At 43.3% G+C, this 15,794-nt stretch overlaps 1 protein-coding gene across 1 annotated transcript in view; it reads right to left on the bottom strand.

Annotated features, from left to right (window-relative positions):
* LOC109322464 (aryl hydrocarbon receptor-like) overlaps nucleotides 1–14,115 on the bottom strand; it is a 115,254-nt gene extending 101,139 nt beyond the window's left edge. The window contains exons 1-3 of the mRNA XM_019553518.1: nucleotides 14,086–14,115; nucleotides 10,169–10,266; nucleotides 8,382–8,569 (exon numbers count right to left, since the gene is read on the bottom strand). Coding sequence (XP_019409063.1) covers nucleotides 8,382–8,569; nucleotides 10,169–10,266; nucleotides 14,086–14,115 — 316 coding nt within the window. The remainder of the gene's footprint in view (nucleotides 1–8,381; nucleotides 8,570–10,168; nucleotides 10,267–14,085) is intronic.
* Between the last annotated feature and the right edge of the window lie 1,679 nt (nucleotides 14,116–15,794).

The following is a 15,794-nucleotide window of genomic DNA, read 5'->3' on the forward strand; positions in this document are numbered from 1 at the left end:
TCCTGCCCTTTGGGCAGGGGGCTGGACTCGATGATCTCCTGAGGTCCCTTCCAGCCCTGATGTCTATGAAATCTATGAAATCTATGTTTTTTGGTGAGGGGAGGTTTGGATTGGGACGATTCATGAAAAGTGCAAAATCTGAACCCTCACCATGTGAACTTTTCCTTTCTGGTAGAAGAACCATACTGCACCAATGACCCTTTCCTATGAGGCTGCAGAACAAGAAGTTTCAGGTTATGTATGATATGATGTTAGGATTAGCTGGAGAACTGAGTTGAAGGAAGGAGGGCAAAGGGGGAAGCCAGCTTTATCCAAATAACACAAAACAGGCATCAGATGGATGCTTATCAGGGTTCCTACTAAAAACAAACACATGAGCAGAGGCTGGGTTTTGCCACAAAGGAAAGAGGTCAGAGGCTCCAGACAAGTGGTCTTCTCTGTGAAAGGAAACCACCTTTGCAGAATCTGTCAGGGAACAAAGAAACCACCAATGTATTTTTACAACAAAAGGATGGGGAAAGGCTTTGCAAATGATGTTTTACAAGAAAAAGAAATCAACAACAGAAATATTTTCATGTTCTTTTCTCCTTTCCTTTGAAAAAATGCAATTATTGCCCTGCCCAGCCTATAAAAAAGAGCCAAAAATTATTCTGAGAATCTCCAAGAAAGGCTCCAGCTATTTGGAACAAAATGCCAACAAGCCATGTCCAGAATTCAATCTCTTGTTCTCTTTAATTCACAGTTTTAATCATGGTTGCACCTCCCAAGCCCTGTTCAGCTAGAAAGAGGTGCCATTTGGCATATTTCATTTCTACTGCTCTTAAAATAAACAAAACACCCTCATACATGTGTCCTTTCCTCTTGGAAAGTGGAAATCATTTGTAGTTAGCTCTTGCCAATGGATCAAGAAAATGGCAGCATTAAACCACAAATAACTCTTAGCCTGGAGTACAGCATCAACATTTGAGGGATTTATATTGGGTGGCCATGCTTATACCATAACATTGATCATATTAGTGGCCTTGATGATAACTGGAGCTCAGCAAAAATTTTTTGGAGGAGCATTTATTCACCTAAAAAATTCAGTTTTGGGAGCAGCCAAAACCATTAAAGAATTTCAGTTGAATTTAGTGAACAGTATTAGCTGAAGCAAGGCAGAAAAACAATTGGAAAGATTAAAAAAAAAAAAAAATTCTAAACCCGTTCAATTTTGAGTGCTAAATTCACAATGAGACTTAGATGCATTTGCAAAAATCAAGGAGGAGGAACTGATAGCCTTCTACTCTACGGTCCCTCTCCTAGAAGACCCAACCTCAAGGTCCTAACCTGAATCAGTCAGCGGTCTTTCATATATCAGCAGAGTACCCCTACCCACTGGGCTAAAATGCCACCTCCTCTCCCAAGGTCTACGACTGACATTTTAAGTCCTAAAACTTTTTTTTTTTTTTAATTTGCCCACTAAACCAAAAGACCAGTTAGTAACACAGCCTTTTTTATAAATTCCCTGAGAGTGTCAAACCAGTTCAGCTTTGCACTGAAGCTGGCACAAAAGAGTGCTTTAATTACACTCTTAAACCAGGCTGCTGGCTTGGAATTTAGTAGATAACCCAAGGTGATTCAATTTTATCTACATCAAAAACCCATCCTGCATCTTAATTTTGTCAGGATAGGACACTCTACATTTCTAATGAGGTTCTCCCCCAAAACCGGTCCCTGAAGTGTAGATGGGGCTGAAGAGAAATGTGGAACTACCATCTGTGTAAACAAGATCAAGGGGTGTACATCCACATGAGAGGCTTCTGCGGAGTTGCCCAATTAGCTCCACAGTAAAGCATCACCAATCTACATGAGCAGTGCTATTAGGCCAATTAGGCCAGAGTATTAACTCCACCATAGGTTAGTACTGCCAGATACAAGGACTATCCTACACCAGAGTTACTTACTCCACCACAACGGATGTGTAGACACTGACAGGGGTACAAAACACTGGCAGACCAGCCCAGCCAGCTGGGAGCTTGCTCCATTCTGGCTTAGACAGATGCTGTGCTGACCCCCCCAAGTCCCCTGCCAGCTACGGCTGTGCCACCCTGACTTAATGTCCTATGGTCTTGGGTGCATGTATAAATGCTGTGCCTGGGAGCAATAAACTCCAGCCCAAACTATGCCAGAGTTTATTGTGTTGCATTAATATTCACATGCAAATGCAGCCAGGGTGCCTATAGCAGAGGACAGCTCGTCAAAAGGGCAAGACTGTGAACTAGGTGGTTCTTAGATAAATCCAATGAACTGTAAATGAAAAGCACTGCAGTAAGTCTCTAAATGGAAAGGGTGATAAAGGGTAATGCAAATGAAAACTAAGAGCCCTCAAATGAAGAGATGGATAAGCAAGGTGAGGAGCAGAAAATGAACTTCTAAGTCAGGGGTAAGCAACAGCTCAAAACAGGAATTAAACATGTATTTACAAGCAATGAGATGCCTTCATAGTATGGTATGAATCTCAGGGTTGGGAAATAGCATTAGAATGGATCAGCTGGACAAGAATGCTGATGCGATGGGAGGAGTGGCAGAAACTGTGAAAAGTTTAATTTTTCTTTAATGCAAATACTTGAAATACATTGACAAGCTCTTTAGTTGGTCAAAACATTAAAATTATGCAAAATGGCCCTCCACTTTTTCCCTTTGGATTTTAAAATGTCAAAACTTGACACTATCAAAACTCTACATTCCAAAAATTTCAAACAGCTTTTTGTGGCAGCAAGATGGTCACTGAATTGGAGTCACTGGCCTGATGCAGGAGGTCAGGTCATAATGGTCCCTTTTAACCTTCAATTATACATTAATTGGTTATTTTAATTATGTTTATTTATTATCTATATTAAAAGGTAGCACCTAGGGGCACTGACAGACATGGGGAAAAAAAAAAAGGGATAAAACAGGATTTTACCAGAAGAGGGAACATGTTAGTTTGACCCAGCTCCCTAATGTCTGTACAGATTGGGCACTTCAGCTGGGCTTTTTGGCACTTTTATCTAAAGCTGATTCAATCAGTACCAAAAGCCCTGCTAAAATGTGTGATCTATACAGAAGTTGGGCAAGCCAAGTTAAACTAATGTGATGCCTCTTCTGGGCACATTTCTCAAGCTGAAAGTAAAGCACTGCTTGTTTGTTTTTTGTCACATCTGTAAGCAGCATAGGAATGCTAGAAGCACCCCAGTCCTGGCCCAGGACTTCCAATGTGCTTAGCACTGCACATGGAGGGCAAAAAGGAAAAAAGAACACATCCCCCTTGCTCCATTTTTTTTTTTAAAACAAGAGTCTTTGGGGCAAATCCTCAAGTAGAATAAATTGCCTTTAGCCTCTCTGAAGCTAATTACTGACTTCAATGCACCTTTGACATTTTCCATCATGCCCCTGTATCTTAACTGTCTGATACAGAATATTGCATGCACCATATGAAAACCCCACAAAGCAAAACAGGGGATAAAAAGGACTTAACATAACTGATCCCACAACTGTCTCAGGAGCTTAGTTTAACTTAACCTGTACAATAAAGGAACACTGTTGGAATGAGTCTAACATGCATTGGGAATGCAGCACCAGAGTGTTTCAAAAGTTTTTACAGAATGAGCTTTCTTGTGAAAGACTGGCCCAGAAAGCACATTTTCAGTGCATGACAAAGAGCATGTTTGCCAGATCAACAGCCTGTTGCTATGTAATTATCTAAAGGCTATATAGTATTATGCAGATTAGGTTTAGTGCCTGACTCCTGGGCTAAGTACAGACAGTCAAAAAGCCTGAGGTTGAATCAATTCAAACTAGGCCGCTTCCTCTAAGCTGCATAGGTTGAACGGATAACCAACTGAACTGATGTTTGGTTTTTAATTGGGAAAAGCAGGCAGAAGTCTTCACTGACTCGGGCCGGGAAGGTGGGCACGGGGGGCACCAGAGCACGTCTCCCAGACTGTTGGCTATTGCCAGCCCAGCCAAGTGTCCCCAGCCCCATGCTGTCCCCCCACGGGGGGTTCAGGAGCCCTGTGTCCGGGGGCTGGCCCACCTTGGGGGAGCCTCCCCCACTGGTTTCCCCCAGCCTGCGTTCCCAAGCCCTGGCAGCCCTAGGGAGCTGAGGAGAATCCCCACCCCACCCCTCCCTTCCAGATGCTGGTTGCTTCAGTGGCTGCCACAGGAGGGAGGGAGAAGCAGTCCTTCTGGGCCAGGCGCCTGCCCATGCAGCCCAGAATGGGGGCACTGGGGAGCCCCTACCTTGTGGGGTTTCCCCCCACCCCAGCCCAGGGTCCCCCAGCCTGGGGCAGCCCCAGGGAGCTGAAGGGGATTCTTTCCCTCCACAATCCCTTGCCATAGCTGCTGTGAGTCTCAGGGATAGCTCAAGGAGTGGAGGGAAATTCCCCTGATCCCCTGCATTAGTTTTGCCTCAGGCTCACAGCAGCTAAGGCAAAACCAGCTGCGGAGGAACAGGAGAATTTCCCTCTGCTCCCTGAAGCTGCCTGAAACTGGCAGGGGCTAGGGCAAGGTTTGGGAGGGGAAGAATTCCCTTGGCTCCCTCGGGCTGCCCTGGGCTGTGGGGGGCCCTAAAGGCAGGGGCACGCACCCAGCCCAGAGGACTTCTTCTCCTTCCTTTCTGTGGCAGCCACTGAAGCAATCAGCAGCTGGGAAGGGGGAGGGGAGAGGGCTACCATAAAGGCTTTCCCTCCCCACACCTGCTGTATAGGGTCTGGGGGTCTGTTCCCCATTCCTATGGGCTGACAGACACAGAGAGGAAGCAGGCTAAGGAGCAGAGGGGCAAAGCAGTCCCTGTTCCACTGGAGCAGACAGCATAGTCCAAGACTGCAAAGCATCCTGGGATGCTGGGGGACTGTGAGTTAACTTGAACGAGGAGAGGACGGGATCTGGGACAGAAGTTCCATACCTAGTTTAACCAAAATCAGTTAAGTCTGATGCTACATCCAACCAGGCTTATCTTAAAGCAATTTTGGTCATTTTGAAAGCAGTTTATGTGCACTGAACTTCTGTTCCGTTATAGGTTTAAGCCAGTTTCCAACCACTTAAACCAGTGCATGTATAACTTCTGTCCCTGGCCTCAGATGAGCAGGTGATAGTTCCATTTAGAAGTTTATCTGATCAGGATCATGCTTGTTTGCTACCTGATCAGGGTTTAGAAAAATATCTGGTTCTTGGAAACATTAACAGGGAATGTCAGGATTTGGAAAACAGTTAGTCTGACCCTAGATATGGATGTGGCAATCTGTCCCTGATACCCTAGAGATCTTCACAGCTTAGCTCATACTTGTGAGGGACAGAGCTCTTCAAAGCTCATTACAGTTGATCTTGCACACAGAAACTTGATGGTACATGCTATCTGGGGTTTTAAAAGGAGAGTCTAAACACACCTGACACACAGCTTCTTCCTCTTGTATCCTGTATCAGAGAGAAGAAAGGTTTGCTGGATTCCCTTCTGCCTCTCCCCATTAGGACTGCTGTTTCAACAGAACAGAACTCCAGACTGAGTGTCCTTTGCTTCTGCATTTCTGTGTGTGTCGTGACAGGGCTGGCTAATCAGTCACTAGCTATACTTGACTAGAAACAGGAGTACTATACTCTTTCTAGTACTATACTCTCTCTTCCCATAAGGGAGTCACTAACTAGAGAAGGAGACCATATATCACAACAGTATTAAAAATCCCTTCTTAGCTTGGTAAAAACAAGCCCTTCACACTGCTGCATATGCATTCACATTCCATCAGCATCTTATTCCTTTCAACTTGTTGAACATTGTTATTGGCAAGAATTTTACTCTCCACAGCCATATTAGGGGGAAAAGGTTTGGGTCAAAATATAAAAATATTCCTTTAAATATAAAATATAAAAATATAAAAATGTTCCTTTGATGGTGAAATATGACCACATGAATGTGCAAGGGCATGATATCAAATGTGCATCATAACTATGTGATGCAACCCTGTTTTGGGAACATGAAACAATCTTTCTGCAGAGAACACAGCAATTCTACTGTGCAGAAATCCCAGCATCTCTCCACAGCCAAACATTTAACTACAAATCACAAACTGTCTGTACAGTAACTCAGACAAAGTCTCTATTGCAAAAGAAGTGATAAGTAGGTGAGAGAACTGGTTCCTACCTTTGGTAGTTTAAATGGAGAGATTTTCTACTGATTTAGACAATGGAAATATTAAAGATTTACAGATCATGCATACTAAAACTTTCCCAGTTAGAAAATCATCTTGCTACATCTAAATTCCTGTAGTGCACCTCTCATATCAGGGGAGTGGTTTACATAATTGTTCATAAAATGTAGATATAAAAATATCTTTTCCTTTTTTCCTGGCCTAGTCCAAGGGCCTAGAAAATTAAACCAAAAAAAGAAATTGTAGGTTTTTTTCTAAGACCAATTCAGTAAAGGATACAGAGTGATCCCAAAAAAGAGAAACAGTTCCAAGGTTACAAAACACTGCACTATAACCTGTCTATTTTTCCATTCTCTTTGTGGCAGTCTACAGACTTATATGACATGGAAACAGGACGTAATTTGTTTTCAATTGGGTCCTTTATAACAACATGGTAATTCAACATAGACCAAACTAGCCGTAATGATCTTGTCCAGAACTGGTTTGGGATTTCTCTTCCTGCATAAAATTTCAACTTTTCATCGATAAAACAGAAATTAAATTTATTTTCTTTCTGGGTGAAATAATCAGACAGTTTAAATTTTCCAGTGAAATAACCATGTTTTCAAGGGAACCAGACATTTTCCTGGATAGCTCTCACTTAGCTGTAATTCAATTTTCCATTAAAAAACCCATTTTGACAGGAAATTATCAGCTATTCCTAGCCAAGATATGAATAAGGGATCACAAGTCATTCTGCTGGTTTTCAAATCAAAATGGATTCCAACACAGCTCTCCCAAAGTCCTAGTGAAAAATGACAATTTGTTTTGAAGTAGGCCACTCACACTCAGTTACCATCCTATAAAATATCTTTCTACCTGACCACCATTTAGAACTATCGAATCTTACACTTAAGGGAGACAAGTCCTAAGCAAACCTTACAACATAGCATACATCACAATAACATATGCACATAGAGGAAGGCTTTTCAGGATCACTCAGCACTGCTTTCATTGGCCTGCTCCCATGACAGTCAGTGCTTTAGCTGCAGCATCAATGAGGAGCAGATCTAAGCCAAAGTTGTAAAAATATTCCTTTTATATTTAAACATATTAAAGAGTTCAAGTTAGAGAACGGCCATGACTAAATCACCCTTGGTCTTCTTAAGTTTTGACATCATTATCATCTCAGATACATAAACAAGACTAGATGCTTTACTGCATATTGCTTTGCTTTACTACACATTGGTTTCCCTGTGCTTTGTCAAATTAGATGCAAGAACAAAACATCATTCTATGTGCACATCACCATCAAGAGCATAGGGAATGCAACAGGAGCATGCCTCTCCCTGCTACCAGCATCAGACTGCCATTTCCCCTTCCAGTGAAAAAGCACCTAAGGTCCTGCTTACGAAACTATTTACATCAACATATGCTCACAGTACTCCCCTTCCACCCAAATTTTCCCCACAAGAACTGCAGGCTAGAACTTAGTCCACTTAACCTCACTGTGATTACCAACGCATGAAAAGTGGGGACTTGAACTTCCCTGGTTTACTGGTTCCAGTGATCTAGCTCAGTTCAATTTTTAAAGGAGAGAAAGAAGTGAGGAAAGAGACAAGGAAGAGGCAAGGTGAGCTGGGTTCTGGCTTGCACTTCTGGTGGGAAACTTTTAGGGGGCTCATTCTGAGCATATGTCGATGTCATTTATTGCTGTAAATCATTTCATAAGCGTGACAGATGGTAGTAATGGTGAGATCTCAAGAGTGCCTACCCAGTACTATGGCTGAGAATTCAGCATACAAGCAGCTTTCCAAGACAAGGGTTGCAGAATTGTGTGATGAATGTGGTGTAACCTTTGAAAGGGCAAAGAAGACTATGTACAGTCTCAAAGCCAGAGGCTTGGCCCTTGTGAAGCCATGCCAGGGCTGGGTTCAGGGGGGTTTTCAGGAGAGCAAGACCAAATAACTCTGTTTTTTGGGGAGTCCCCCAGCAGAGCTCTCCCCGCTGTTCCCAGAAGCAATCCTGATTTCAGGGCAATGGTCTGTCCTTCCTTACAGCTCCTTTTCTAATCTTCAGGGGCATCTCACTCTGGTACAAGTTTCATTCAGAAATGTGATGCTAACCAGCACAGGGGAAGACAAGAGGACAGTACTTGAAGTCCTCCAAACACCATAGGGGCAGGAAGGCCTTCCAGTTTCAACAGAGCAGCCTATGTGAAATATTCAGTCTGACACTCACCCACAAAATAGCTTTTCACCTTCAGGTACCCCACAATGAGACGAAGGATGGAGAGTTTATCCAGCCTTGCCTGAACATCCTCAGGGAAGGGCAGCAAGCTGGTCAGTTTGTTCAGTTCCTGGTTAAGACGGTCCCGATGCCGCTTGGATGGGTTAGACTTCACACCTTCAGGAGGTGGCAGCTTGGGGCTAGCAAAGGAGAGAAAAATATAAATAAAAAGGGAGCAAACAGAGTAAGAGCTACATTCGTTGCTGCTAACTCATTTCCAAATACCATTTGAGCTCCAATATAATTGCAAAAACAGACTTAGCCATCTGTTTCAAGAAAACAAGGTATAATGGCAGAAAGAGATGGTGTAGTTCACACTGTGGGACCAAGTCCTGATCTGGGTCCTACACAGTTTTGCTCTAGACCCTTGGCAAGCTTGCTTTTAGAAAAAGCTATTGGGAAGTTGTTTTCCAAGGTAGATTTCAGTCATGAACCCCACACCTCATAAAGGGGTCTCCCAAGGCACCAGTAAATATAGAAGGAAGGAAAAGGGTCAAACTCATAGTTTCACAGTTAGTAGGGTTGTAAGGGACCTAAGCAGATCATCAAATCCAACTTCCTGCCATGGCAGGAAAGAGTACTGGGGTCAAATGACCCCAGCCAGCAAGGTGATTGTCAAGCCTTGTCTTTAAGACCCCCAGGGGAGGAGCCAGCATCACTTCGCTTTGGAACTCATGACGACATGCCTAAGAAAGACTTCACCACAAAGACTGTACTGAGCACAAGATGGGCAGGTAACCACCAAACATGAGAACCTCCAGCTAGCAGCAGAAGCAGTCAAAGCAGGGACTTCAGCACACAGGAGAACAGGGTAAAATGGAGCCTGGCCAGGACAACATCTCCCACCATCCTGCTGAACCCAGTTCAGATCCAAGGAGATCCCAGCCACACACTGAAATATTAGGACCCATGCAATGCTTCCTGCTTTCCTCTCCCTCTGTCATCAGGTCTTGGGGAAGATTCCAGAGAAGAGTCTGCCAGAGACCCCAACTCACAGGAGCAGAAACAACCCAATCAGGGCTTTAGGGCACTAAGACTTTGCAACACTTTTTACTGGACTTGCTCTGCCCCATACTAATAGGCTGTTTACTCCACAGCTTCTGGTTCCCTACCCTGTCACCCTCACTGGCTTCCCTTTTGTTTCCATTTAGCTAATACCCTCTTAATTAAAGCCAGAAAAAATAATGACACTAATATGGTACTTATTGTCATCACACAGTTGACTATGCTGGTGGGCTCTGCCCATTCCTCATTCTGAGTCTGTTTTGCCTATTTAGATAGTAAGCTTGGAGCGCAGACCGTCTCTTAGTCTATGTACAGACAGTGCCTTGCTCTTGGGTGGGCTGTTGGCAGTACTGCGGCAACAAGAATAAAGATCCAAGACACTTGTATTTGAACAACTCTTTAAACAGTGAACTCCACTAAAATGAAGTTCAACATCTTGGAGCTAGACAGGCAGACCATAAAACATGAATGCCCCTTTCTTAACATCCTTTATATCTTACAAGCACTGAAGATCTTCTGACAATAAATCTGCATGGAAGTCAACAGAAGCACTTGTGCATTGAGGAGTAATGCACAAGTGCTACTCATGCTATTGAGCACGAGTTTAAGTAACACCAACCACAAGTATTTTATAAATCATAAGAGTGTCTTAAAGATCAGGAGATATTTTTTATATTAGAATATGGGGTGGGGGAGGGAAGAGGGGGAAGACACAGGGAGTAGGGTAAGCACACCTGTATTTGCCTTCTAGTTTCTGAATCTTTAGGATGCATTTGACTCGTTTTTTCAAGCTAGCATACCAATACGGGACTGATGTTCCTAGACAGTACCACTGTATAAATGCATAACAAAAAAAATAAAATAAAATCATAAAATTATGCTTAGAAAAGCTGAGGTTTCTACATAATCAGGTGCCTTCCAGAATAAATGCTTTAAAAAAAACAACCCAGATATATCAAGAACTTGCAGTACTGAAATGTGAAGGAATAGGTAACAGAATCCCGGTCCCACTACATTCAGTGGGAGTTTTGTTACCGATTTCACTGGGGCCAGGATATTACCTACTATTCACTGGACTGGGTTTCCCTGCTGACTAATGATTTTTTGGTTTTCAAAAGGAGATTGGAGCCCGGCACTCCGACAGACACATAACCTCCCCCTATTAGATAATCTTTGGGATGGTTCAACTCATATTACTTTAATGTATTTTATCCCATTGGAAACTCAGTGTACCTCAGTCAATCCTGCAGGTACCCTTGCTGTTTTATGTGGTTTCAGCCAACAAGATCTGCCAGTATAAGGGCAATTTATTAATTGTTAATCTAATATTATTGCCAAGTGTCAGTGGGCAGTAGTGATTCTATGAATGAGGGGGAAATCTGTATTAAATGCGACACAATGAGGCAACTGTTGGATCTCCATTTCAGCAAGTAACTGAAAATACTTCTAAGCAGAGACAGAAAATTATGGCAATATCCATGAAAAATTCTATTTATGTCCTGCTTTGTAACGATAGCCTCTGGAAATATATACCCTACTTCTCACAGAGGCTGAATGAATACAGTCATTGCCAAACTTGCCTGTACATGCTATGTATAACAGATTGGCAGCAGTAGTTTCATGTATTCCACATGAGAGGCTGCCTAAACACTTCTAAAATCATGTGGACATCCTTTGAAAGAAAAAAGTAAAAGATATTTTAATTAGAAGATTAAGTGCTTCATAATTAAGCGTACTTCAGAGAATCCATCACGTACACTGAAGAATCTGTTCACTTAATCTCAGCAGAGATGGGAATAAGAGACACAAAAAATGCACCATAATATTTTTAACCCCAGCCTTTTAGTTAGAAGTGATAAAAAAAAGTCCAAATTTAGTACATGGAACATGATTTTTGTTTCCCTGTTACTCAAATATAACCGAGGAGAATCCAGAAAGAAGAAAAAACAAGGAGAAATAGTATTTTTCCATGTAAAAATAAAAGAAAACCACCATTACTAAACCATATTCTCTTTAAATGATATCTTCACATGGCATGTATGAATGGGTTGCTTTATATTATATAGTATAGTCACTAGATATGTTTGCTATATAGAGGGCCAAGTATCTAGTAAACATGGGAGTCAAGTATCAAACAGCAGAAACCTGCTTAAGTCAATAGTTTATCACCATCTTCTTTAATAGCTGCTTCTTAAACAAGAAGATCAGCGCTTCCAAATCACTTAAGAGCTGCCATATTGGGTTAGACCAACGGTTCATCTAGCCCAGTATCCCATTCCTGATGGTGACAGAAATTAATACTCCTGAAAGAGGTGGATAGACTCGAGTGATCTGTTCATTACCCTCCCTGGTATCCACCATTTCAAGACAAAATTGCTCCATGGGTGAACACTACTTAAGTGAAAGATAGATTGGTTCCTCCCCCCACCTCGCAACACCACCCGTTTCTTCTTAAATGGAGTCAGAAACTAGCTTACAGAAGTACAATGAATTTATGCTTCCACATGGACTACAATTTTGAAAAAAGCAAAAAAAAGGATCCTTCCCTTTTTAAAAAAAAATGTTGCTTCTTCCTCAGACCTGAAGAATGGCACTTTATACCCAAAAGCTTGTCTCACAGCAATCTCAACTATTCAGCTGGCCCAATAAAAGATATTGATCATTTTAAAGAAAAACGCAAACCTTGCTTCTCACATAGTTCCTGGAACATCATGGCTACTACAATACTCTGACCCTATTAATTCATGTTAGACATGAAACAAATATCTGGACATGAGGCCTGCTCAATTAAGGCAAAAGAAACTGATTATTTTTCATTCATAGCTGAAATTCCTTCCAGGAGACACAGCCTGAAAGGAAATGGACTCCAGTAATCAAAACTCTATCCTTAGAAACAATAACGCATCGATACATCGAAACAGCTGGAATCTTTTGATGACTCTGCTACCATGTGTGAAAGTGAAAAACCTCTTGAAAAATCCAGACCAGGTGACAGGGCCTGACTGGTAGCACAGCCTGGGCTAACTGCCTCGTGGGGCACACCTGCCTGGACTTTTGACCGGCAGGCCAAGCCCAGCTAATAACTCCAACTGGTCACATCTGGGACTCCTGACAGGCTGGGAGAGCAGCTTCTCCCTTTATCTCCAGCTGTAGCAACACACGCCAGGCCAGCCAACAGTTCTGACCAAGATGAGCCTCTGTATTCCTGTGCTCTCTGGCTTTCCTGCTTACTGACCCTGTTGTGCCCTGTTCTTGGACTTCAGTCTGCGGGAGTTTCTTTGAATTTGGCACCTTGACAAGCTATTCCCAGGCACTGACCCTGACCATGTTCTGGACTCTGCCCCTGGATTTCTCTCTGGTTTGGTAACTCACTCTCCCTCCCCTGAACCTTGACCCAGTCAGTATTTTAGACTCTGCCCTAGGGTTTCCCCCTTGGACCTGGGAGCTTTGTTCCCAACCCTGACTTAGCTCATGTTTTAGACTACATCTCTGGCTCCTGCCTTCCCTCACTGGCCTAACCACTAGGCAAGTTTGCCTACAACCCCAGACCATTGCACAAAGCTTGAGAATGCTCTGGAGAGGAATCTGTTGCAAAGTCATCAAGATACAGGGAAGCATAAGAAAAAGAAAACAAAACTTAACTTAGGGCAAAGGCTGAAGATGACAACCTCTACAAGAGCTCCCACTTTACCGTGTCAGGTTCAATATTCAGAGTGCTTCAAGGTTGTACTTAATGGATGAGAAAACTGTATACAGGGGCTGGATCCAAATGAATTTTCAACTGCCATGTGGATATAGGAATCCAAAAAGGGGGGAGCATGTAGTGGAGAGCTCACTGGCATAGGAGAGAGACCAGTGGCAGAGATCAGAGCTCTCAGTGGCAAAGAGCTCCCTGCACATGCGCTATGCAGATGAATGAGTTGAGGGAGTGACAATATCACTGCATTCCCCCCACCCCAACCTTGATCAGCCACTAGGCACCGTGAAAATCTTAAGAGAAGGAGCAGGGATTCAGCTTAGCTGGATGGCTTACTGTGAAGTAACTTACAGTCTGCTCCAAGGGGGTTCCTTGGTTATCAATTCTAACAGCTTCACAGCCCCTTTGCAGACTGTCCTGCTTTATGTCCAAAACAGCTGTCCTCTCCTAGTGGTGGAAGGATAGGTCAGGTCAAAGCCTGCTTGCCCTCTTTGCTTATGCGAGATGAGCACAACTCCAGGTAAGGTGAGCTCTTTTCAGCAAGGGCACCAAACATGTCACACGGTAGCTTATATTTACTGCCAGTTGGTCCAGCATTTTGAGCCTGCAGCCTTAGGGAAGAGGGAATATTCTTAATAAATTGCCTGTCCCCAGACACAACCAGTCAGCCCTCTTGGATTTGGTTTCCACCAGCCTATACATTCTGAACCTGATTTAGTTAAACAGCTGCTCATTTTTCTGAAACCCAATCCTTGCATCATCTGTTCCTGCACAAAAACAACCCTTATTCTAAGCCAACGATACTTTCCAGATCTGATTCCATCGCTAGGGACCTACCAAATTCATAACTGCACGATTTTTGTGAAAACCATGAATTCGAATGGGGTCCACAAAAAAAAAAAAAAAAAATAGTGGGCTCACTGCAAAAAACAAACAACCAAACAAAAAACTTACCTGCAAGCAGAGAAAAAGGTGAGAAGCCATGTAGTCGTGGGGGGCAGGGGGATGGCAGGAAGGGCAGGGGACCAATGGCAGAAGGCACAGGCAGGGTGGAGGACAGAGGGCAAAAGTCAGGGCATGGGAGAGCATGTTGGGCAGGGAGGCTGCACAAGCAGCTGGACTGTGGTCATGGGCCGGCTTTGGCAGAGAGCCTGAAGACTGCAAGTGGCTGCAACGGGGTCTGCAGACTCCCAGCACAGCTCATTGCATATGCGAACCTACTGCTGGCAACAAGCTGTGCCACGGTTCTGCAGACCCTGGTGCAGCCACTTTTAGCCTTCTGGCTGCTCACTACAACCAGCCCAGGATCATGGTTCAGCTTCAGCATGGCCCTAAACTGCAGCTTAATTACCCTGATTGAGTCTGGGGAGCCATTAATCCAAGCTTAATAATGTATGAATTAATGGTTTTAAGCAGGGTGATTTTAGGTCATCTGGCAATCTGCAGAGAAGGGCAGGACTGCCAGGGCCCCTCAGCCAGAGGCATGGGGGGACCTGCCACACTCAGCCCACATGGGGATCTATCCATGAAATCAGCTGGCCAGCTCCTCATGTGGGGTAGACCCCTTATCCATTGCTCTTCCCTTGCAGTGCAGCTTAGAAAGAGCAGAAGTGACTTGCCTTAAGAAGTAAAGAAACAGATTCATGCCTGATATCTGCCAGCCTTTTACTACACTGTATTGTATACCCTAATGAAAGATGTCTTGCATGGAAAAGTTAGTCTAAATTTATTCCAACCGTGCAGCTGGTGCAATAAAAGCTCTCACCCTCAAAAAACCTTGCCTCTCTCATTATTCCTGGACCATCATGATTACATCACCCTAACACTACCATAAAACCCCTTCAGTAACTCCCTAAGTGCTAAATTGCTTTCGAACTGCCCTATTTGACTCAAAGTTATATAACAACAGCCACTTTTGGAGGAAAACAAAACTAACTCTCATCATAGAATCATTGCCATGAATAGAGACAGAAACATCAGGTTACACTTAAAGGTTTTGCAACCTATTAGACTCCCACTTCTCAATACATGCATGAATGTAAGCACTGCAGGTTGCATAAGAGTGCTACCACACATCACAGGTAAAGAACCACTGAACGTCACTTCCCCGTAATTCTGAAAAAAAGGATCACTGCTAGAATCAAGAAACCAAGATCATCCTTCAAACTATGCTGCTTTGCTGTGGTACCTCTCTCTCACCACCTGCCAACAGCCCCTGGGTAGTTAGCCCTTTGCTTTATAAAGAAAATTGTACAGTCATCCTGAATAAAATGTTCCCACTCCCCCTTCCTCCAAATTAAGAGCAAAACAAAACAACACAAAACAACTCATCCTGCTTGCTGAGCCTAATAAGTAAATAAATAAGACGGTTGACCGTGGCCTTGAGCACAGAATTTATTAATTCTGAGCTGACACAGAGTCGTGTGTGGTCCTGCTGTCCAGAAAAAGTTTCAGGACTGGAGTCTAAACTCTCAAGAAGGGCAAAATGGGATGTTCTTTCCTAATTCTGTGCCGCTTACTTGATTTTTTTAAAAGCAAGTAAACAAATGAAAACAAATCATCAAAGCATCCAGCCTGAACCCTGCCAGCTTACAGAAAACAGCAAAACTTCCCTGCCTCACACACATTTCCATTTTAGTAAGCCTCTTCTCACAGTATGCCCC

This window comes from Crocodylus porosus, unplaced genomic scaffold (genome assembly GCF_001723895.1).
Source record: "Crocodylus porosus isolate Cpor-Errol unplaced genomic scaffold, CroPor_comp1, whole genome shotgun sequence".
Taxonomy (NCBI): Eukaryota; Metazoa; Chordata; order Crocodylia; family Crocodylidae; genus Crocodylus; species Crocodylus porosus.